The sequence below is a fragment of the Macaca mulatta genome, chromosome X, assembly GCF_049350105.2.
Source record: "Macaca mulatta isolate MMU2019108-1 chromosome X, T2T-MMU8v2.0, whole genome shotgun sequence".
Classification (NCBI taxonomy): Eukaryota; Metazoa; Chordata; class Mammalia; order Primates; family Cercopithecidae; genus Macaca; species Macaca mulatta.
The window spans coordinates 41,523,685-41,548,838 of record NC_133426.1 but is presented as its reverse complement, the minus strand read 5'-3'; the positions used below and the strand labels follow the sequence as shown (position 1 = coordinate 41,548,838).

Below are 25,154 nucleotides of genomic sequence, written 5' to 3'. Positions count from 1 at the left end.
AGGGCTATTTAAAGTTTTAAGACCCACCAAACAACCTAGAACTAGGAACATCAGCAGGGTCATTAGTGAACATGTTTGGCTTCTGATAAGGCTGTATTCTTTTGAGTAGTTCAGCCACCTTGTTAAAACATGTTAGACCTACCATCCTCAAGGAACTAATTCTCATTCTGCCTCTTCAGTGGACTTCTAGAACAGAGATTGCAACTTCCTTGGCTTTCAGAGTTCACCACACACTTTATTTTCACACAACTAGGTGCTCATCCTACCCAGACACTATTCTTAACCTTCTCAATGGTGGGTGACAGTTGAATTTGTAATGACTCCCTTGGAAGTGATTAAAAGGGAGTTCACAGAAAGCAGTAGAAAATTACTTTTGTGGCCAGGCACAGTGGCTCACACCTGTAATCCTAGTACTTTTGGAGGCCAACGTGGGCAAATCGCTTGAGCTCAGGAGTTCAAGACCAGCCTGGGCAACATGATGAAACCCCATCTCTACAAAATATACAGAAATTAACCAGGTGTGGTGGCCATGCATGCCTGTAATCCCAGCTACTTGGGGGCCTGAGGCAAGAGGATCGCTTGAGCCTGGGAGGTGGAGGTTGCAGTGAGCCAGGATCGCACCACTGCACTCCAGCCTGGGTGACAAAGTGAGACCTTGTCTCAAAAAAAAAAAAAAAAGAAGAAGAAGAAAATTACCTTGGTAACCTAGTCATGATGGAATGATGATGGAAAAACGTATTTTCCCCATTTTGGTTACCACACGTTTCATGTGTCGAGTTTTTTCCTCCTAATTCATACTAAGCTCTGGAATTGTAATACTTCAGTAAAAAAAAAAAAAAAGAATCCTCTAGATAGCAATACTTTCTTTAATAAACTACATAGTTCTGAGCACAGAACTGAATATGAGGATCATATTTTCTCAAACTGAATATTAGGATACATGAGACAGACTGCATGATCTCCAGGCTCTGTGGAAAATTTGTGCTCTGTGGTCGGGGCTCTTAAGGAGGCACACCTGTACTCTAACCCTGGCTGTCATCTACTGAAGGAGGTACTAAGGAAAGTGGTAACTGTGGGTATCTGAGGATGTCTATTCAGAGAAGACACAGGAGGGAATGTATTCTGAAGTCATCCCCATTGCTTCTGCAATTATTTCTACCCCTAGAAAGCAAATTCCCCACAGTAAAGTATGCTGAAGAAATTCTATACAAATAGAAGCAATATTCTATGTTAGGGTAAGTTTATTGCAGTCCATTTAAGAAATGGTGAGTTGAGTCCACGTGATCCAGTTAAGAGAATAAAATCATTTATTTCCTATATATACAGAAAGCAAGGATTTCTAATAACTTTCTACAGTTTTTCTTTATTATTATTGTTTGGTTTTTTTTGTTTTTGTGTTTGTTTGTTTTTTTTTTTTTTTTTTGAGACAGAGTCTCACTCCGTCGGCCAGGCTGGAGTGCAGTGGTGTAATCTCGGCTCACTGTAGCCTCCGCCTACCAGGTTCAAGCGATTATCCTGCCTCAGCCTCCCAAGTAGCTGGGACTACAGGCACCACCACATCCAGCTAATTTTTATATTTTTAGTAGAGATGGGATTTCACCATATTGGCCAGGCTGGTTTTGTACTCCTGACCTCAAGTGATCCACCCGCCTCAGTACCTCCCAAAGTGCTGGGATTGCAAGCATAAGCCACCGTGCCTGGCCTTTATTAATTTTGCAAATTGCAAAAGTATTCTCTGACTTACTGATTGGTCTCTTGTGCTCCTGAACTATGCATAACTACAAAAGGTTTGTTTAGGAGTGCCATTTTCTAGTACTGTATATAGCTGTACTATCCAGTACAGTAGTAAATATCCATATGTAACTATTTACATTTCAATGTTAATAAATTAATATTAAATAAAATGTAAAATTTAGTTGCTCCGTTGCGCTAGCCACCTTTCAAATGCTCAATACCTCGTGTGGCTGATGGCTACTGTATTAGGCAGCACAGGTTTAGAAAATTTCCTTCATCGCAGATAGTTCTATTGTACGGTATTGCTATGGAGTCTTGGTACCTGCAGAGTAATGCTTATACACTAAGCAGCACTTTTTGACAGGTCAACCAGGAAGCTATAATAGATACTTTTTGGCAATCTTCTTTCTGTTAATTCAACAAAAACTAACTTAAAGATTTATCAAAGACCTTTGTGCCTTAATGAAACCCAGCATTTACATACAGTCCTCTCTGTAGTAAGGGTTTGTACAAAGGCAGTAAATTGAGATAGCAATCGTTGTGGGCTTCTGCTAATCAGAGCATTAAATCTGGTATCCAAAAGATAACCTTTGAGCCTGAGCAACATAAGGAGACCCCCGGCTCTACAAAAAATAAAAAATTAGCTGGGTGTAGTTGCACACACCTGTGGTCCCAGCTACTTGGAAGGCTGAGATGGGAGGATCACTTGAGCCTGGGAGGTCAAGGCTGCAGTGAGCTGTGATTCCACCACTGCACTCCAGCCTAAGTAACAGAGTAAGACTCTGTCTCAAAAATTAGCAGGGTGGGGACCTTAATTCTAAAAACTGAAAAAACTGTTATTCTGGTATGAACAGTTCCACAAATATTCTGGTATGAACAATTCCAAAAATAATAAGTGAAGTGATTTTGATCTTATATATTGATTTTACAAATCAGTTAATTTGTGATTTTTTTTTTTTTTTAAGAAATACATATATAGGCCGGGCGCGGTAGCTCACGTCTGTAATCCCAGCACTTTGGGAGGTTGAGGCGGGCGGATCACCTGAGGTTGGGAGTTTGAGACCAGCCTGACCAACATGGAGAAACGCCATCTCTACTGAAAAAAATACAAAATTAGCCGGGCATGGTGGCACATGTTTGTAATCCCAGCTACTCGGGAGGCTGAGACGGGAGAATTGCTTGAACCTGGGAGTTGGAGGTTGTGGTGAGCCAAGTTTGCACCATTGCACTCCAGCCTGGGCAACAAGAACGAAATTCCATCTTAAAAAAAAGAAAAGAAAAGAAAAGAAATACATATATAGATATATGTTGTTTTTTCTTTTTTAATTGAGACAGGGTCTCACTCTATTGCCCAGGCTGGTCTCAAACTCCTGGACTGAAGCAGTCCTCCCACCTTGGCCTCCCAAAATGCTGGGATTACAAGTATGAGCCACCAACCAGTTTATGATTCTGAAATGTAGAATTTATTACTTCCTGTTGGGCAATAGATTTTGAAAATTATGTACATTTAAGACCATCTTTATAAAATACTTTTACATAGACCCAAAAGAATTTCTAAGATATCTATTCTGTGCAATTACTCTTAAATATAGCCATATCTAGTACACTTACAAGTGTCATTTTTCATTTTCTCTAGAGAAAATACTGCAGCCTCTTTTAGTCATATATCCTGACTGAATATTATGAAATTCCAGGTTATACCAATAACCTATGTTTAGGTTATGTTTGAGTATTATATATGTATAGACTATGCAGACTAAACTGAATGATAACTTTGGTTGTGACTATATGGAGACGTATCAAAAGTTCTGATTTAATTAATCATGTCACCTAATTATCATCTAGGACCTAATTCTTAAGTATAATCAACCCGAATTCTTTAACATCTCTACCTTGAAATTATTTTCTTGACTTTTGCTCGTCTCTGTTCAGCCTCAACCTCTCCAAATTCTCCACCCTTTTTAAGGCTTTTGAGTTCAGTCGTCTGAATTCTAATAGGATGATTATCTTTCAAATTTTTTGTCACATTCCTCTTGGTATGTTCTGGTGATACACTTTCCCCCCTCAGTATATTTCCCTGTTCACTCAGGAATATGACTATATATTACCTTGTTATTTAGGTACAAAGCCAATTATTCTGTATCTGATACTTGTATATTTTGTATTTAGATGTTTTAAAATGTACCCTCCTGTCATGACTGTGTATTACCTTGCTATTTGGGTACAAAACCAATTATTTTATATCCAATACTTGTGTGTTTTGTATTTAGTGTTTAAAAATGTACCCTTCTGCCATTGTACCTATCAAACTTCATGATGCATGTTTCTGAGCTCAGGAAATACCAAAAAGGGAGTATTCAGTTTTTGGCTTTTGTCTTCAGGTCAGCAATACATCTTTGTTCAGCTCTTGTGTTCCTCAATATCTTTGTTCCCCCATTAAGTGCATTCAGTAGTTTAATTTAGCAGAAATCTGACCTAACCATTTTCTTGTTTTCCACTTCCTTAAATGCTACACAGAATCATCTAGCCAGAAGCATTCCATTTTGATGTTTGACATATTGACATTTCAAGAAAACTATAATTATGATTAAGAATTCTTTCTGGTTCTTAACTACAAATTAAAAACTTGTGGTGCTCTTTTTCTCTGAATTTATAATCTGCCTTCTCCTTTCTAGGTTAATTTGCTTGATAAAAAAGTACTTTAATATTATTTATCTTAACAGATTGTGAATAGTCTAATTAACTCAAAAGTATTATGTTTCACCCTTAAAAGATACTAAATTATACCTTCTAAATTAAAGCAGGTAGAAAACTTCTTTGTCAAGGGTTTAATAAACCAGAAAGTTTGAAGAACTACTTGCATAAAATCTGATTTTTTTATTGTTGTATTACATTATTGCTATTGATGAGCAATATTACATTATTGCCAACCCCTGTATTCATTATTGCTCATCAGTAGCAATAATGTAATACAGGGGTTGGCAAACTATGACCTGGGAGTCAAATCCAACCCACTGCCTATTCTTGTATATAAAGTTTTATTAGAACACAGCAAAGTACATTAATTTGCATATTGTCTATGGCTGCTTTCACACTACAATACAGGAATTGAGTAGTTGCAAAAGAGACCATATGACCTTTAGAGCCTAAAATACTTACTGTCTGGTTATTTACAGAAAAAAAATTGCTGACCCCTAGTATAGTAGAAATCCTTGAACTGGGAAGAGTAGTCATTGGATGTCAATTATGTCTACTCTTCATTGTGTCTCTAAGTTGACAGAGACCTTAACAGGTTGCTAAGCCTCTCTGGACCTCAGTTTTCTCATCTGCAAAATGAATCTCTTAAAATCAATAATCTCTAAGGTTGATTCTCAAACTCTAATAAAATTCTATGAATCCATGACCTATTTCAGAACGATGTTGCTGTTTTACACAATGGCTTGCATTGAATATTTAAACCACCTATAGTCACTGGGTTCAGACAACTAAATATTAGGTAGGGCACCATGGCTTACACCTGTAATCCCAGCACTTTGGGAGGCTGAGGCCGGAAGAGTGCTTGAGCACCAGAGTTTGAGACCAGCCTGGGCAATATAGTGAGACTCAGTTTCTATTATTTAAAAAAAAAAAAAAAACTACATAAACAAAACTGCTAGTCATAAGACAGATAAATTTAAAACATAGTACTATTGTTTCAAAAGCATTTACATCTCAGGGCTCTTTTAAATAGTGTTTTCCTAGTAGTATAGGTATTTATTATAGATCTTTGACGATAGCAGTAGCAAGAACAGGCCTTGAAGCATATAACTAACATTTAAGAAATACAGTTGTACTTCATTTGAAAATAAAAATAAAGCATCTCTAAAAGCCTAATTTCAGTGTGTGGGAAACGCGATTTGATATATAAAAATTCCATTCCCCCTCAGCTTTTAGGAAACATGTATAATACGTAAAGTGAAATAAGTTTCTATAGAAAGAAGAACTCAACATTCACTACTGTTTTTTCAACATGGCAGCTATAATTCTGCATAAGAACCTTTCATGTGTAACTTTAGACTTTTGGAAATCTCAAGTTACCTGGAATGTTAACATCAGTATCACCTCTCTCTTTTTGCTCTTCCCTTTCTACAGTAAGTAAACTTTGTGGAAATATATTTTATTAATGTTTTCTGGCCAGGCACAGTGGCTCACACCTGTAATCCCAGCACTTTGGGAGGCTGAGGCGGGTGGATCGCTTGAGAGCAGGAGTTCAAGACCAGCCTGGGCAACATGGTGAAACCCCATCTCTACAAAAAAATACAAAAGTTAGCCAGGCATGGTGGCACAGGCCTGTAGTCCCAGCTACTTGGGAGACTGAGATGGGAGGATCGCTTGAGCCTGAGAGGTTGAGACTGCAGAGAGCTGAGATTATGCCACTGCACTCCGGCCTGGGCAACAGAGCGAGACACTGTCTCAAAAAATAGTAATAATGTTCTCATATTAGCAGATACCTAAACACACACAAGTTTTATCTTTCCAGAAAAATTCAAGAGTTAATATTTAAAATGTAGACTTAGACTACTTAGGTGATTTGATAAACTAACTAAATGAGTGATTCTACATAGACCAGCAAAAGGCTGTGCTCACGTTCTAGTTCTTTATTAGCAGAGTTAGTAATGATATACACTTACAAAATGCTTTACAATTCGCAAAGCACTTTCATGAATACATTATGACTTTTGCCAATCCTGTAAGATAAGTCCGTTTTAATATTCTTTTTTTTTTTTTTGAGACGGAGTTTCGCTTTTGTTGCCCAGGCTGGAGTGCAATGGCACGATCTCGGCTAACCGCAACTTTTGCCTCCCAGGTTCAAGCGATTCTCCTGCCTCAGCCTCCCGAGTAGCTGGGATTACAGGCATGCGCCACCACGCCTGGCTAACTTTTTGTATTTTTAGTAGAGACAAGGTTTCTCCATGTTGGTCAGGCTGATCTCAAACTCCTGACCTCAGGCGATCTGCCCGCCTTGGCCTCCCAAAGTGCTGGGATTACAGGCATGAGCCACTGCGCCCGGCCCGTTTTCATATTCTTACTTTACAGATAAGAAAGCCTAGAGATGTTAAATGATTTACTCCCAAATACCACATGTTCTCCCTTGTAAGTGGGAAGTAAGCTGTGGGTACACAGAGGCATGCAGAGTAGTATAATGGACACTAGAGACTTGAGGGGCAAGGGATAGAAAATCACCTGTTGGGTACACCGTACACTACTCAGAAGACAGATTCACTAAAAGCCCACACTTGACTACTGTACCGTTTATGCATGTAACCAAAAACCACTTGTACCGTTAAAGCTGTTTAAATAAAAAATAATAATAAGTATGATTTACTGAAGCAGTAACTCCCAACATTTTTCCACTCAACAGTCCTAAGGGATGTCATGCACTCAAATGGCAGTGATTTCCAACTAGGAATGAGGGGAGGCTATGCATATAGCTTAAAAGAGTCATATGTAGTTGATTCTGTTGTGTGGCCTGATGGATAATTACTATACAAAAGTAACACATTGTCATTGTTAAAACTAAAAGAGGGAAAAAAGATTTTAAAAAGAAAAATGACTCATAATCCTACCACCCAGAGATAATTAATGCTATTAACATTCTGGTGTATATGCAGTCTTTTATATCCATATTAACTTTTTTACCCAAAAATGAGATTATAATATACATTGATTTTAAACCTTCTTCATGTAATTAATCACAGACATCTTTTCATTCCACTAAACACCCTTCTACAACATCAATTTATAATAACTGCAGAATATTCCATTCTGTGTTGCATGTTTGAATTCAAGATGTAAGTGATTTCATATACTTTTCCAATTCCCAATTAGTGTTATTCTGGTATATGCATATGTAATTTATTTAAAGGAATCTGAAATAATTTAAAAGCTACTTCTCTTCTAGCCATCATCTCCCATATATTTGACTTAATGGATAATCCTTCAGATAGATAATTTGTTAAATAACTTATTTATATTTGTGTATTTGTTTTAATAATCTATTTTTTCATCTCTTTGCTTTAGGGTGCAGTACTAGCCGCTGTGTCAAGTCACAAATTCAACTCATTCTATGGGGATCCCCCTGAAGAGTTGCCAGATTTCTCCGAAGACCCTACCTCCTCAGGTAACTGGATAATTCACTTATTCACCTGTGTGAGTCATTTGGTATTTATATCCATTCTTTCCTCTTGTGAATAAACTTTTTCTGTGCATTTAGTTAAATCCTCCAACGGATTCTAAGGAAGTTTGTCAGCAACCAAATCCTGTCTACATATGTCTTTTTCCTTTTCATTTTAATACCAAAGTTGCTTTCTCCTGTGGCTCCAAAACCAACATTTCACTTTTTTTTCTTTTTACCTCAGTAATACTTCCTCCCCTTTCCACACTCTTGACCCAGCATTGCATTCCATCCAATCCGACATCCTAGTCAGTCTTTTGGGATCTTTCTGATTACCTTCTCTCTCAACAAAAACTTCTGATATAAACTTTTCCCCAGGTCAGTCGTATTAGATCAGACTGTGGAGCAGCACTGCGTTGAATGGAATCTTTCAATGTAGAGCTGTCGTGTAGATTATCTCCTGAAACAGTTACCAAGTTCTTCTCCATATATAAAAATCCATAACATGGCCAGGCATGGTGGCTCACACTTGTAATCCCAGCACTTTGGGAGGCCAAGGCAGGCAGATCACCTCAGGTCAGGAGTTCGAGACCAGCCTGGCCAACAGGGCAAAACCCCGTCTCTGCAAAAATACAAAAAAAAAAAAAAATTAGCCAGGCATAGTGGCCTGCGCCTATAGTCCCAGCTACTTGGGAGGCTGAGGCAGGAGAATCACTTGAACCCAGGAGGCGGAGTTGCAGTGAGCTGTGATCCGAGATCATGACACTGCACTACAGCGTGGGTGATAATGCGAGACTCCATCTCAAAAAAAAAAAAAAAAAAAAAAAAATCTGTGACACTTGCATACAAGTATCCAAGGTGGAAGAAAATAGAAGAGTTATTTGTTTTGATGAACTGTATATAGGTACCCCTGAAACAACCTGCCAGTGTTCACAAAATCATTTTATAAGCCAGTGCAGTGGTGTGCATGTGTAGTCATAGCTACTCAGGAGGCTGAGGCACCCGGCTCAGGAGGATCACCTGAGCCCAGGAGTTTGAGGATGCAGTGAGCTGTGATCACACCACTGCTCTCCAACCTGGACAACAAAATGAGACCTCTCCTCTTAATTAAGAGATAAAAGGCCGGGCGCAGTGGCTCACGCCTGTAATCCCAGCACTTTGGGAGGCCGAGACGGGCAGATCACGAGGTCAGGAGATCAAGACCATCCTGGCTAACACGGTGAAACCCCGTCTCTACTAAAAATACAAAAAAATTAGCCGGGCATGGTGGGGGACGCCTGTAGTCCCAGCTACTCGGGAGGCTGAGGCAGGAGAATGGCGTGAACCCGGGAGGCGGAGCTTGCAGTGAGCCGAGATTGCGCGGCTGCACTCCATCCTGGGCCACAGAGCGAGACTCCGTCTCAAAAAAAAAAAAAAAAAAAGAGATTAAAAAAAATAAAAAACCGAAACCATTTTATAAAATGCTCAGATTTCCATCTTACCAGTGTGATATTCTCAAGGATCATTTATTAAAAGCCCATAGGGTCCTTTTATATGTATATGTAGATGTGTGTGTGCATGTGTGTGTTCTAAATTTTTATTTATGCGTTTTTTATTTACTTAACTCCTGAATCGTGTGTCCTTTGGCCTCAGCTTTTTTTCTTTCTTTCGTTAGAGTCACTCCATATTTGTCATGTTTGATTTTGTGCTGACTTTGATTTTTGTACTCTGGTGCTAGCTTCATTAATATTCATATATTACCACTGGGACTGAGGCCCTGGGCCCTTCCTAGAGTCTGAGGTTTTTGTCCCACAGCAATATAGGAAGAATGAATGTACTAATGCTTCTTCCCTATTGGTACCATGAGCATCTGTCAGTATTTATGCTTCTCCTCTCCTCTTTTTATACATGTGTGTGCACCTACACAATCACATACACGCACACAGAATTTCTTACCAATTAGTATGTGCTTGTACCTTGTGCAAAATGACAAGATCTTGAGGTGATGGATACCCCATTTATCATGATGTAATCATTACGCATCGTATGCCCATATCAAAATATCTCCTGTACCCCATAGATATATACTAGGTACCCATAAAAATTTTAAACTTTTTTAAAATGACAGGATCAAGTTTCCCATTCCAGCAGTTTTACAGTTCCTCATTTTGACCTTTACCAATTGGGATTTGAATCTTCCTCTTTTGAATGAAGGTGATTTCCAAAAACATTCAGAAATGGGAATCTTAGAGAAGAGATTCTGAGGAGAAAGCCTTGCCATTTTTCTCTTGTGCTGACTTGGTCATTATCCAGAGCCCTTCCCACAAGAAAGGCAGGGATCTGGTTGTGTTTATAGGTGTGGTCCCCAGTTCTGCTTATTGCTTCATGTCTCTCTTTTCTTCCACTCCATTTTGTTCCCTCCACCTGTAACTTCTTGTGTTAGCTGAAACCTCTCTCTTCCCTCCTCACACTCAGATTACAATGGGCCCTATTTAAGGGAAGTGGATCCAGTAATGGTTTGTATTGTCATACTGTGGCTGTATGATATAATCACATGCTTATAATATATTTAGGATACATCTCTTTGAGATTTGAGGTCAAGATCTCTACTACCATTTTCATCTTTAGAAATGGGGCTAAAACCTGGGCATGGTGACTCATGCCTGTAATCCCAACACTTTGGGATGCCGAGGTGGGTGGATCACTTGAGCCCAGGGGTTCAAGACCAGCCTGGGCAACATAGTCAGACCCTGTCTCTACAAGATTAAAAAAAAGCTAGCTGGGCCATGTGCAGTGGCTCACACCTGTAATCCTAGCACTTTGGGAGGCCAAGGTGGGTGGATTGCTTGAGCTCAGGAGTTTCAGAACAGCCTGGGCAACATGACAAAACCCCATGTCTACCAAAAATACAAAAATTGACCAGGTGTGGTGGCATGTGCCTGTTTGTCCCAGATACTTGGAAGGCTGAGATGGGAAGATTGTTTGAGCCAGGGAGGCGGAGGTTGCAGTGAGCCGAGATGGCACCACTGCATTCCAGCCTAGGTGACACAGCCAGACCCTGTCCCCCCAACAACAATAACAACAAAATTAGCCGGGGGTGGTGGCACACACCTGTAGTCCTACCTTCTTGGGAGGCTGAGGCAGGAGGATCACTTGAGCCCAGGAGTTTGAGGCTGCAGTGAGCTATGATTTTGCCACTCCAGCCTGGACAACGGAACAAGACTCTGTCTCAAAAAAAAAAAAAAAAAAAAAAAAAGAACCAGGCATGATGGCCCATGCCTGTAATCCCAACAGTTTCAGAAGCCAAGGCAGGAGGATTGCTTGAGTCTAAGAGTTTGTGACCAGCCTAGGCAACATACGGAGACCCTCTACTTTGTAAGAAGTCAAAATATTAGCCAAGCGTGGTAGCACACACCTGTGGTCCCAGCTACTAGGGAGGCTGAGGCGGGAGAATCACTTGAGCCCAAGAGGTCAAGGCTGCAGTAAGCTGTGAGTACATCACTGCACTCAAGCCTGGATGACAGAACAAAACCCTGTCTCAAAAAAAAGAAAAGGGGCCAGAAACAGTGGCTCATGCCTGTAATCCCAGTACTTTGGGAGGCCAAGGTGGGTGGATTACTTGAGGTCAGGAGTTCGAGACCAGCCTGGCCAACATGGTGAAACCCCCATCTCTACTAAAAATACAAAAATTAGCCAGGCATAGTGGCCACGTGCCTATAATCCACCTGAGGCAAGAGAATTGCTTGAACCCAGGACATGGAGGTTGCAATGAGCTGAGATTGTGCCACTGCACTCCAGTCTGGGCGACAGAGCAAGACTCCATCTCAAAAAAAAAAAAAAGGGAAAGGAAAGGAAAATAAAAAGAGTAATACTCTATGCATTTAGGAAAATATGAATATATAAAATAACAGTTTAAAAACTTGTCATCTAATGAAAAGTCATACATGTTTAGGTATATTGTTTATGATGTAAAACAATTTTTCTGTAAATGATAATTTTCTATTTTGATTATTGAAATGCATACATTATGCATTTACTAGAATTCATTTAATCTTATGATAAACTGTGTGTTGCTTGAAGTGAGGCTGGGCATGGTGGTTCAGGCCTGTAATCCCAATACTTTGGGAGGTGGAGGTGGGTGGATCACTTGAGGTCAGGAGTTCGAGGCCAGCCTGGCCAACATAGCAAAACCCCGTCTCTACTAAAAATACAAAAATTAGCTGGGCATGATGGCATGTGCCTGTAGTCCTAGCTACCAGGAGGGGAGGGAGCTGGGCTGAGGTAGGAGGATCACTGGAGCCCAGGAGGCAGAGGTTGCAATGAGCTAAGATTGTGCCACTGTACTGCAGCCTGGGTGGTAGAGTGAGACCCCATCTCAAAAAAAAAAAAAAAAAATTCAAAGTAGAAATATTCTTTTCTCATATTTCAAATCAAATAATTCGGAATCAGAACCCAGTGTTTGATGTCTGAAATCCCAAACAGTTCCAGTGATTGTACTCGTGGAACATAAGGGCTCACTTTGGGGTCGGCTGGGGGACCGTGCTTCTGGTGGCTCATGTAGTGGGCCAAACTGTGGCTTGATAACCTACTTGTTGTAAAATCATACTGTTTGTTGTTTGTCCATATGCTGCCTTCCTCCTAGGACTTCTAGCAGCAGAAAGTAGGTATCCCTTTGTTTTCCTTTAAGGTGTATCTTTTATGCAAAAGTGTTTGGCTTTGCATGGTTCGTAATCAGCTTGACTTTTTCCTTGGCTGTTTGTGTGTGGATGTTTAAGTATTAATTTTAACACTGCCTAGTCATAAAACTAAAACTTGGATATATTGATTTTTGAGGCGTTGTTACACAAACAATACTAACTTCTCACTTCTTTCATAAGAGGAAAAAAGGCAGTGTTAAAATTTCAACCGCACTTAATACTTCACATCTGAATTTCACATATGAATACATTAATTCTGGGGAAAGGGTAACATTTGTTTTATAGTTTGCTTTCAAGAAAACTTTCAGGGTAAGTGAATTTTTCTTTGACAATTACATCACCTATAAGTGGTCTTTATTGCTTCCTGTTACTGAGTCCATTTTCAATTTGTTTGGAGCTGTGAAATAAATTCTGAAATCTTGTCTCTTAACAACTTTTACCATCAGATAGAACATTTATAAGGAATAATGTAATGGCTAGATTTTAATTACAAAGGGGCATAATTTGAGTATGGGAGAAAATTAAAATGTAAGAAATGTACACACAGTTGAGTACCTGTAAAACTGAGGCAATCTGAATAAGATGGGTGGATTGTATCAATGTCAGTATTCTGGTTATGATAATATACTATAGTTTTGTAAAATGTTACCAATGGGGGAACTGAGCAAAGAATACAAGGGATCTCTCTGTATTATTTCTTACGAATGCATGTGAATCTATAATTATCTCAACAAAAATTCTAATTAAAAAAATAAACCTTTACCTCAAAGATAAATGAGAAAGCCTGGGTACTAATGATTGAATTCATTTTCACATTTTCTTACGTTAGTTATCTGTAGCTCAAATTGCAGCTGATTTAATATAAATCTCACAGTATATTAGTTACCTATTGTTGGGTAATGAATTACCTTAAAGTAGCAGTTGTCATCTCACAGTTTCTTTGGGTCAGGAATCTGGGCGTGGCTTAGCTGTGTGCCTCTGGCTCAGGATCTCTCCTGAGATTGTAGTCCAGTGCTGCTATCTCACCGGAAGGAAAGCACGACTGCAGGACGAATCCTCTTCCAAGCTCACTCACGTGGTTGTTGCCAGGCTTCAGTTCCTCACTGGCTGTGGTCCTCTTCACAGGGCTGGCTGTTCACAGCCTGGCAGCTCACTTCCCAGCATGAAACATAAAAGAGGGGGCAAAAGTGAGAGAGAGTGCCCAAGACTGAAGACACAGTCTTACAGCCTAATCTCATAGTGACATCTTACCACTTCTGCTCTATTCTGTTCATTAGAAATGAGTCAGTAAGTCCAGCCTGCACTCCAGGGAAGGGGATTGATTACACAAGGGTGGAAATACAGGAGACCAGGTTACTGGGGCCCATCTTAGAGGCTGCCCACCACGTGTAAATTAATAACTATTAAAATGTAAGATTCTTTCCATCTAGATTTAGCGTTCCTCTTTTTTTTTTTTTTTTAATCAACCAACCTGTCATGTTATTTGAGAATGGGCATCTTGAATGTATCAGTAGTGATTTTCCTTAGTTGTAAAGCTTTACACGAGTGGGTACTTAACAGCAGAATGTTATTAAAGTACTTTGAAAAATTTGTACTCGAAGATGTTTCTGTTTGGAAGCATAGACTATTTTAATAATCATAATGGCATTAGAGATTATAACATCTATATGCTGACAGAATACATATGCAGAATTTACTTCCTTTAATAAATTTCAAGGTATCTGTACCATAATCTACATATGGAGAATCTAAAGCATGTATCACCATATGTAAGTTTTCATAACTTGAGTTGGATATGGCACAGATGCTTATATCCAAAATATAGTTTCCATTACAGGATTCATTATTGCTTATATCTTGATTGATAACAAAGAATTTGCTTTGTGCAGTGGGAATAAAAGGTATTGAACAGGGTGTGGTGATAGAGGGAAGAGATTGGCTGCAAAGGGACAAGAGAGAACTTTTTTGAAGTGATGACAGTGTACACTTAAATGGCGAATTTTAACTTAAAACACTATACCTTAGTAAGCAGATTTTTTTAAAAAAGTATTGTGCTTGCAAGGAGGGGCTTTGATTGAGTAAGTGACAATAATGTGTATGTGTAGTAACATAATGTATTAATTGATCACTAATATAATAGGAAAGAAAAGGTATTGATTACTCTTAGAAGAAGCTAGGCTAGATTCAGATTCTAGATTTGCTCAGTGATGCTGAGTTTCATAGCTATACATTATAAATTAAGAAATACACACACACTGAGAATTTAATGTGTTATTTTGTGAAAATCTGAGAAGCAGGAATGGGATTTAATAATCTCAACTGTCATCCATCTGAAAAACCTAACTTGTGATTTTAAATAAGATGGCATACTGCCTTCCACCATTCCCTTTTAAAAACAGGAAATGTCCCTGCTTTTATCTTTATGTTTTATTTATGAATAAAGTTTGTACTATTTTTTTAAAAAAGAAATACACACACAAATCTTTATTGAAACAATTACAGTGAAAACCTGGGTATATCAAAACTCATTGAATGGTACACTTAAGATTTGTGTATTTTATTCTATGTAAATTTTACCTCAGAGAGAAAAATAAACATTGCAATTTTTGCTGAAGTCTTTAAGGGTGAAGTCTACTAATGCTGGCCACTCTGCCATTTAATTTGAAATGAATGAAAAATACGTGAACTGATGGATAGATGGGTAGACATGTGATAAAGCAAATACAGCAAACTGTCAACATATGTAGGATCTAGGTGGTGGCCACGATTCTTTCAAACTTTCTGTATGTTTGAAGCTTTTCGTAGTAAAATGTAAGGGGAAAAACTTTTAAGACATACTCAGCCTACTTTAACACTGAGAACTTTTTAGTCTAAACATTTGACTGTTTATTTTTCTGTCCTCCTTTTGGGTTATTTTTACTTGGTCAACCTTTTTATGAGACTTCCACTCTTGTAATGAAATTATTCTGGACTCAAAGCTTTTATTGACCTTAAAAGCATATTCCTCTCTAAAGAAATAGACTTAGAAACATTTTTTAAACAGTTGACATATTTATGCTTTTTTTGACTATTATTTCATAATAGTAGCAGAAAACTTTTGAAAAACTTGTTTGTACTGGTGAGATTATTTGAAAAGGTAGAAGTGTTCAAAGTTAAAATGTGCAGGCCAGACATGGTGGCTCATGCCTTGCCAGCACTTTGAGAGGCTGGGATGGGAGGATTGCTTGAGGCCAGGAGATTGAGATCAGTCTGCACAACATAGTGAGACTCCATCTCTATTTAAAAAACAAACAAACAAAAAAAAGTATGATTATAAACCTGATTTTTAGATATAAACTTTATTGCCAAATGAATTATGAAAACAAAATACTATTCTGAAGGCAGGGCATTATAATATCTAATAAGTTCATGAATGTGGAAGTTTGGACTGAGGGCTAGGACAAAACCTTATATGGTAAATCAAATTGAGATTAAAGAGAGAATAGAAATTGGACATCATGCCTGTAATCCCAGCACTTTGGGAGGCCGAGGCGGGTGGATCACAAGGTCAGGAGATCAAGACCATCCTGGCTAACACGGTGAAACCCCCCCCGTACTAAAAATACAAAAAAAAAAAAAAAATTAGCCAGGTGTGGTGGCGGGTTCCTGTAGTCCCAGCTACTCGGGAGGCTGAGGCAGGAGAATGGCGTGAACCCGGGAGGCGGAGCTTGCAGTGAGCCGAGATCGCGCCACTGCACTCCAGCCTGGGCGACAGAGTGAGACTCTGTCTCAAAAAAAAAAAAAAAAAGCAAAAGAAATTGGACATCACCTCATTACCAAATGCAAATCATTCTGGTGCATTGCTGAGGATAAAACATGATTTTGGGGGTGGGGGACAGTCTGTTATGGAAGGAACACTGAATTAGGAGTCAGAGACCTGGGTTCTAGGATTTGATCTTCTGCTCATTGCCTGTGGCCCTTGGAAAGGTTATGTAACCCTACTGAGCCTCTGGTTTTTCAAATGTAAAAACACTTGCTGACCAAGCACAGTGGCTCAATGCCTATAATCCCAGCACTTAGGGAGGCTGAGGCGGGAGGATTGCTTGAGCCCAGGAATTTGAGAATAGCCTGGGCAACAGAGAGAGACCCCCATCTCTACAAAAAACTTTTAAAAAATTAGCCAGGCATGGTAGCATGCCTGTAGTCCCAACTGTTTGGAAGGCTGAGGTGGAAGGATTGCTCAAGCCCGGAAGGTCGAGGCTGCAGTGAACCAAGATCACGCCACTACACTCCAGCCTAGGCGACAGAGCAAGATCCTGTCTCAAAACAAAACAAAAAAGCAAAAAACACTTGCCTGCAGAGACAGGGTTATTGTGGAATCACATAAGGTAGTGAGTGTAAAAGCACTTTGGAAATTATAAGCTGTTAATACAAATATAAGTATGAAAATAATTTCAACTGTGGCTTTAAGAAAACAGTACTATAAAAGAAATTGTCTTCTGTGGTTAAGTCTTTCTCATACTTTGTTTTCAGTTCTTCAGAATTTACTCAGAAAAACATCATTTTAATCAAGGGCCATTTTATGAAGTGTCTTTTGGTACAAAGCACTCTGCAAAGTACACCCCAGAATACAGAGGTGAATAGAATACCTACAGTCCTGCCATTAAATCAACTGCCCTCTGAGGTGAACTTGTATACTTTTTATTGATTGATTTTGTTTTCAAGATAGTTACAAGTTTATTCAGAGGTTTTATAGGAAAAACAGCCTTTTTAGTCTTTGAGAAAAATAAATAGCTCTTTTATATGTGACAGTATTGATCTACAAAATGAAAACTAGTAAGAGTTTAGTTAGCATATGCTGCATGTGTTATATTAATAATCACTACTGCCTCGGGGTTTAAAATCTAAAACAATAGCAATGGAAAAGCCCAAGAAGTGTCTTTGTGTCTATTTATATCTTACAATGAATTGAAACACCATGGGACTTTTAGATGGTTGGTACTGAACTACAGATATCAATTATACACAAATCTATCCAACCAAGAATGTGTTCTGTTGTTCTGTTTGTCATACCCAAAGAAAGAAATAACGGAACTAGAACAGGTGTTAATGGAAGGTGTTAAAATGATCAAGGGTGAAGACAGATTTTGAGGTTAAGCCAAAAATATGTATTTATTCCATTTGAAAAGATGAAGGAGAAATGGAATAAAAACTCTAATTTTTCTACCTAATTACAGAAACTTAAAAATGGGGGCACTTTTCAGAGCTTGAAATAGACAACTTGAGTACAACTAGGGAAATGCTTCTTTTCATGATTGAGAACCCATCAAGTTAATCATATTTGGGTACAAGATAAGACTATAAATCAGTTCAGAAGAGGTGACAGATCCAAGGAGGTTTAATAGACCTGTTGGAATTGTGGCTCTTGCCTACTCTAAATGCCTGCTAACAGATACCTTTGTGCTTTCCAGCAAAGCATCTGCTGGTTCTGTCAACACAACTTTGATCCTGTGTGGGGGGGGTGAATTCCTGCTCATCCACCTCCTCTCTGCAGCTCCACAACTCCTCCCTAGGCAACCTGTGTGTCAGTTTGTCTTTACCTCTTTTTATATCGTTTGCTTCAGGATATAATATGCCTACTTCACACATCAGTCTGAGAGCCCCTTCCTCAGGGACAGGGATCATATCTCTGATTTTTCTGAAGCCCCTGCCTAGTACCTAGCAAAAAGCAGGAATATCCAATAAAGATTTTGGGGCCAGGAGCTGTGGGTCACACCAGTAATCCCAACACTTTCGGAGGCCGAGGTGGGCGGATCACCCGAGGTCAGGAGTTCGAGACCAACCTGGCCAACATGGTGAAACCCCGTCTCTACTAAAAACAAAAAATTAGCTGGATGTGGTGGTGTGTGCCTGTAATCCCAGCTACTTGGAAGGCTGAGGCAGGAGAATTGCTTGAACCAAGGAGGCGGAGGTTGCAATGAGCTGAAATCATGCCACCGTACTCCAGCCAGGGCAACTGAGTGAAACTCTGTCTCAGGAAAAAAAAAAAAAAAAAAAAAAAAGATTTTGGTTATTGTCTGACCCAATAGGGCATTGTTCAAGTTCTTTTCCAACCTCCATATTCATGCATAAACCACACAATTTGCTGTTGAAGGTTTCCTAGCAAATTTTGAAGGTTTCGTATGTTTCCTAGCATAGCCTATTAGTGTAGTAAGTTAGGCAAAGCATAGACTTGAAGCCAGACAAACCCAGGTTTGAGTCCTGGCTCCACCGTTTACTAGCTATGGCCTTCCATGACCCTTCTGAAGCTCAGTTCCCTATCTAGAAGGTGGGATAATAAACTTACCATGTTGTCCTGAGGATGTTCCTGGAACATAATAAACACTCAAGAATTGGGAGCTGCTGTTAATGTTTCCTTAAGTGCTTAATTCAGTGCATACTTTATAGATATTATAAAATGAATAAAATAAAGAGCTGCCTTAAGGACCTTACAGCTCAGGGGAAAAAAGGGTGAACAAGCACACGCATAAGTAACCCATGGAGTGCGCTGGTGGTACAGGAATGGCATGGAGCACTTGGGAAGTTCACAGACCAACAAATGATACATCCCTGTTCTGGTACAGCCAAAATTGCTTCCCAGTCTTGAGACTGACCATCTTAGTATTCACTTGATAAAAGGTTGTTTTTGCTTTAATCTTATATTATTAATAAACTGCTACGTATAGACTATATATCAGCACGAGCAATGCTGGTAAGAGACCAGGCACAGTGGCTTACGCCCGTAGTCCCGGCAATTTGGAAGGCTGAGGCAGGCGGATCTCTTGAGCCCAGGAGTTCAAGACCAGCCTGGCCAACATGATGAAACCCCATCTCTACTAAAAATACAAAAATTAGCTGGGTATGGTAGCCTGTAGTCCCAGCTGCTTGGGTGGCTGAGGCACGAGAATCGCTTGAACCCAGGAGGCAGAGGTTGCAGTGAGCTGAGGTCATGCCATTGCACTCCAGTGTGGGTGACACAGTGAGACTCTGTCTCAAAATAAAATAAAATAAGATTACACTAAGATAACTGAGTGAAGATGATAATTAGGTTTCTGTGGTATCAGTGGATTTTTTTAATATACAAAAAAAGCACTTGATTAGTATTTTTGTTATTGTGGTTTCATAAGTCCAGAAGTTTAGAACTGGCTTTAGTAACTTGATAAACATAGCATCATTCAATTCTGTTGTTGATGACGTGCTGGGGTCAGGGGTTCAGTGGGACATTTGTGACTAATTTCTTCACATCATCTCTTGCTTTCCAAGGCTTTCAATAAGGGATGAAGAGAAAATCGGCTTTTAACTAATTTCCAGATTTTTTGAGGGAGGGGGGCACTCTGAACAAAGTAAAAATCCTGAGAAGATCAGGTAGAAGGAAGTACATTGGGTTAATACCTCTTTAGGAATAACAGGGGAGATGAGGACTGATTTCTGCCATTTATCTCTTTTATCCCACTTAATATCCACTTAATGTTGAAAGGATACCAATAGCCTGGCAGGCATAATTCAAAATTTAATATTATCCAGCCGGACATGGTGGCTCACGCCAGTAATCCCAGCACTTGGGGAGCTCAAAGCAGAAGGATCGCTTTAGCTCAGGAGTCTGAGACCAGCCTGGGCAACATGGCAGAACCCCATCTCTACAAAAAATACAAAACAGCTGAGTATGGTGGCGCGTACCTGTAGTCCCAGCTACTCAGGGGGCTGAGGTGGGAGGATCACTTGAGTGTGGGAGGTCGAGGTTGCAGTGAGCCGAGATTGTGTCACTGCACTCCAACCTGGGCAACAGAGCAAGACTCTGCCTCAAAAAAAAAAAAAAAAAAAATTATCCAGGCCAGGCGTGGTGGCTCATGCCTGTAATCCCAGCACTTTGGGAGGCCAAGGCGGGCAGATCACAAGGTCAGGAGTTCGAGACCAACCTGACCAACATGGTGAAAACCCATCTCTACTAAAAATACAAAATTAACTGGGGGTGTTGGCACGCACCTGTAATCCCAGCTACTCAGGATGCTGAGGCAGGAGAATCACTTGAACCTGGGAGGCAGAGGTTGCAGTGAGCCAAGATCACACCACTACACTCCAGCCTGGGCAACAGAACGAGACTCTGTCTCAAAAAGAAAAAAATTACCCATGGTTCCTTCAACAGACGAATGGTCAAACAAACTGGTACATCCACGCAACAACCTGGATGAAACCCCAGAGAATTATGCTAAGTGAAAAAATGCAGTCCCAAAAGGTTACATACTGTATGATTTCATTTATTCTTTTTATTTTATTTTATTTTATTTTTTAATTTTTAGAGGGACTCCTCCTTGCAGACCAGGGCTACCCCATAGGCAGTATGCCCAGATTAGGAGCCTCATTTATTATCAGAATGACAAAATTGTAGAAATGGAGAACAGATTAGTACTTGCCACAGGTTAGGAGGGGATAGAGTAGGAGGGGAATGAGAATGGCTATGAAAAGGCAATATGAGGAATCCTTGTGGTAATGGAATGTTTTATAGCTTGACTGTATCAATGTCAATATCCAGGTTGTGATATTGTACTACAGTTTTGCAAGATGTTACTATTGGAGGAAACTGGGTAAAGGGTACGTGAGACCTTTGTGTTATATTCTTTTACAACTGCATGTGAATCTACAATTATCTCAAAATAAAAAGTCAAATTTTAAAAAATAACTACAGTAATTTCCATGTGGACAACCACACAGTATGTGGCTTAAGACCCAAATCTTTAACATAATTAAATAGAGCTACAAAAATCGTAGCTTATATAGCAATTTATTTATTTATTTATTTATTTGCTATTGTAGAAAAACTTGGAAAGTATAGACAAGAACAGAATGAAATAGAAATAGGACAGTAAAGATAACTACTGTAACACTTTTGCTGTGTTTCATTCTGTTTTTTGTTTTTCCTGAGTTTGTATATATGTTTTGTTTGTTTTTTTATCATAACTGGGAATATAGAGTTTATTTAGTTTTGCATTCTGCTTTCTTGAATTCTATATCATGAAGATTTTTCTATGTCTTTGAAATTCTTCAAAAACAATTTTCATTTGGCTACATATTCCATTATATGGATATTCTATAACCTATGTAATCATCCTCTATTAGATTTATTTTCCATTTTGTATGATAATATCATTATATATAAATCTTCCATTATTTTCCTTAAGGTAGATTTTCGTAAATGGAATTACTAAATCGAAGTGCATGAACATTTTTAAGGCTTTTTGATATATATTACCAGATTGCTTTCTGGAAAAGTGGTACTGATATATATTCTCACCAATAATTGCATGAGAGTGGATGAGGTCTAAGACAGGAAGAATTAGAAACAGAGTTCTGGAGCATGAAGATTTTTATCTTAATCAAAAGTCGAATTTCTCAACCACAGCACTACTGACATTTTGGACCAGATAATTCTTTGTTGTGGGGGCTGTCCTGGGTATTGTAGGATATTTAGCAGCATCCCTGACCTCTACCCACTAGATAGCAATAGCCGCCCTCCGGCTGTAGCTGTAACAACCAAAAATAACTCCAAACATTGGGAAATGTCCACCTGAGTAACAAAATTGCGCCTGGTTGAGAACCGCTTATCCAAAGACTTAAATGTGCAATGAGGCACTTATTCTTAGAGTTTCTCTACTGTGTACTAATGTTCTGAAGCTTAGCTCCTTGGGGCTCTGTTTTTGTGGAGTATATATGTGTATTCTGCATATTGCCTGCAGTGTAAAAGAGGCTGATCATTTTTTTAAGGCTGTGTAAAATGGCTTCGTTACTCCTCATTATGTATCTTTCCCTACTGACATCTGCCTGATTTCCTGGTTATGAGAAGAAACTTGTGATGGCACTTCCATTTGCTTTGCCCTACAAAAATGATTTGCCTTGAAATTTAATATGGTATTTGGAAGTGTCAGTGTACCTACACTTTGTCTTTATCTTCTGAATAAGAAGGGTAAGAGTAAGACAGAATGAGAATGATTTTGGGTCTCTTGAGTCTGTATGTAAAGGGAAAAAAAGGAGTGGACTGGGATTTTTGTCAACTAAAGTTTGAGTCTTAAAATGTAAGAAGCCTATTTTAGGCAGCAGGAGCTCCCAGTTGAAGATCTGTTCCCTGTATCTACAGCTGGCTTTACCGTCGGTTCTTGATGGAATGCACCTGGGTAAAAGGCCAATCTTGTTTCTATAATATTTCAAAACATCTTGGAGTCCTCAAACCCATACTCTCTTCCTGACATAAAACTTGCTGTGTCCAGATCTTCTAGTGCTTCAGTTATACTTGATAAATTTCATTAATTCAAATAAGATAAGCTGCAGTTTCCTTTGAAAAATGAAGAGCACACAAATGCATTGGTAAGAACATGAACTCTCTGAAAATACTCTGTCCTTAAATGATATGAAACTCATTTAAGTCTATCCTTCAGTAAAGACACTAGCCTTTGAAGTTCTGATATGAATTCATTGTTCTTAAATGTAAGATTTAGGTTACAAAAGTTAGTCTGACATTGACTTTCTGTACTGGCTGTTTCTTTTCTGTTTGTCCCCCTTAGGAGCAGTCTCACAGGTGCTGGACAGCCTGGAAGAGATTCACGCACTTACAGACTGCAGTGAAAAGGACCTAGATTTTCTACACAGTGTTTTCCAGGATCAGCATCTTCACACGCTACTAGATGTAAGTCTGTCTTTTTATTATTCTTGTTTTTTGGTAAATTGAATACAGGCCGGGCACGGTGGCTCACGCCTGTAGTCCCAGCACTTTGGGAGGCCGAGGCGGGTGTATCAGGAGGTCAGGAGATCGAGACCATCCTGGCCAATATGGTGAAACCCTGTCTCTACTAAAAATACAAAAATTGGCCAGGCGTGGTGGCGCATGCCTGTAGTCCCAGTTAGGACTGAGCTGAGGAGGCGGAGCCACAAGAATCACTTGAACCCAGGAGGCAGAGGCTGCACTGAGCCGAGATCACACCACTGCACTCCAGCCTGGGCGACAAAGCGAGACTCTGTCTCAAAAAAAAAAAAATTGAATATTTAGCATACCTTTTTACTTTACATGAATTCTCAAATGTCTATCATAACAATCCTTTTCAGTTGCCTTAAGTCTATGAGAAATGTGGGAAATCATCCATCAAAAATTCATGATTGAAATATAGTATATGGCCGGGCACAGTGGCTCATGCCTGTAATCCCAGCACTTTGGGAGGCCAAGTGGGTGGATCACCTGAGGTCAGGAGTTCGAGACCAGCCTGACCAACATGGGGAAACCCCATCTCTACTTAAAATACAAAATTAGCCAGTTGTGGTGGTGCATGCCTGTAATCCTAGCTACTTGGGAGGCTGAGGCAAGAGAATCATTTGAACCCAGGAGGTGGAGATTGCAGTGAGCCAAGATTGCTCCATTGTACTCCAGCCTGGGCAACAAGAGTGAAACTCCATCTCAAAAAAAAAAAGAAAAAAGAAATACAGTATATGTACAGTACAAATACAACAGAGCCTAGCAGGCTACAATGGGGAAAAATTATATATCTTTATAAATTATATGTACATAATGCATGCAAGTGATATGTGAGTTTTTAAAAACAGTAGAGTACAAACCTGCTTTACTGAATTATCTTATATTTCTATTAGAAGAATCCATTGAGGTTAGCTGTGATTACTTTTTATTGCTTTGCACATTACTTTAAAACATTATACCTCCAGCATGAGTATAGGAGAGAGAAAAGCAAATGAGATACTGTACAATAGGCTGTATTCCCACACACATTTAATATTTAACATGGTTTTGTTCCATGGACTCAAAGTCTTCTCCTTAAAACATAAGCGTATACTCCGTCTAAATATTACAGGCTCCACTGACAGCAGACTGGGATACAAAGGAAAAAAACAAAGCTGATCATTTTCATTTCAGTCACATTTTAAGTAAAATACCTTTCTTAGAGAACTTGGTTCACTTCAACAGTGAAAACTCTTGGGTGGTTTTGATGGTATTTGAACATGTTAGTCTTTTTACAAGAAAAACCTTCCCTTAATGAGAGAATCATACTTGTTTTGGGGTGCCTAGAACTGTTTGGTGCTGAATAATTCACCATATGATGTAAATGAAAGTAAAGCAAAATTTCCCAGAATGTGTTCCACAGAACATTGCTCTGGGAGGTGGCTATGGGTGTTGCCATGGTGGGAAGGGGAAGTAGATCTTAAATTTAGTGGTTAAATTATTTATTAACTAAATAAGTTTGGGAAATGCTACATTCTTTAGTCTTTTTATACAGATGCACAATGGGCATTGGTATATTGACAGCTCTAAGATGATCTAAAGGAAAGAAACCTTTTTAACTTTGTTTAACAGCATTTCTCAAACTAATTTAGGCACAGAACTTTTATTCACAATCCTGTTGAGTTCTGTTTTGATGAGGACCAGTTTGGGAAAAGCTCAACTAAGAGTGTTTGTTGCATTATGCTTCAGCTTCACACTAAATGCAGCCGTAGGTATCTAACAGTTGCTTCTTTCCCCACATGTGGTCAGTTCAAATTAATTATCAGATTTTCATACCTAGTTTGGCCTTTGTATATAG

General features: G+C 39.2%; 1 protein-coding gene across 22 annotated transcripts in view; it reads left to right on the top strand.

The window, feature by feature from the left end:
* Positions 1-25,154, top strand: part of CASK (calcium/calmodulin dependent serine protein kinase) — a 407,963-nt gene that overhangs the window by 293,626 nt on the left and 89,183 nt on the right. For 16 of the 22 annotated variants that reach the window (XM_015127198.3, XM_077987861.1, XM_077987857.1 and 13 more), the window contains 2 exon segments: positions 7,795-7,894; positions 23,136-23,257. In XM_015127198.3, coding sequence (XP_014982684.1) covers positions 7,795-7,894; positions 23,136-23,257 — 222 coding nt within the window. 22 annotated transcript variants of the gene reach the window in all.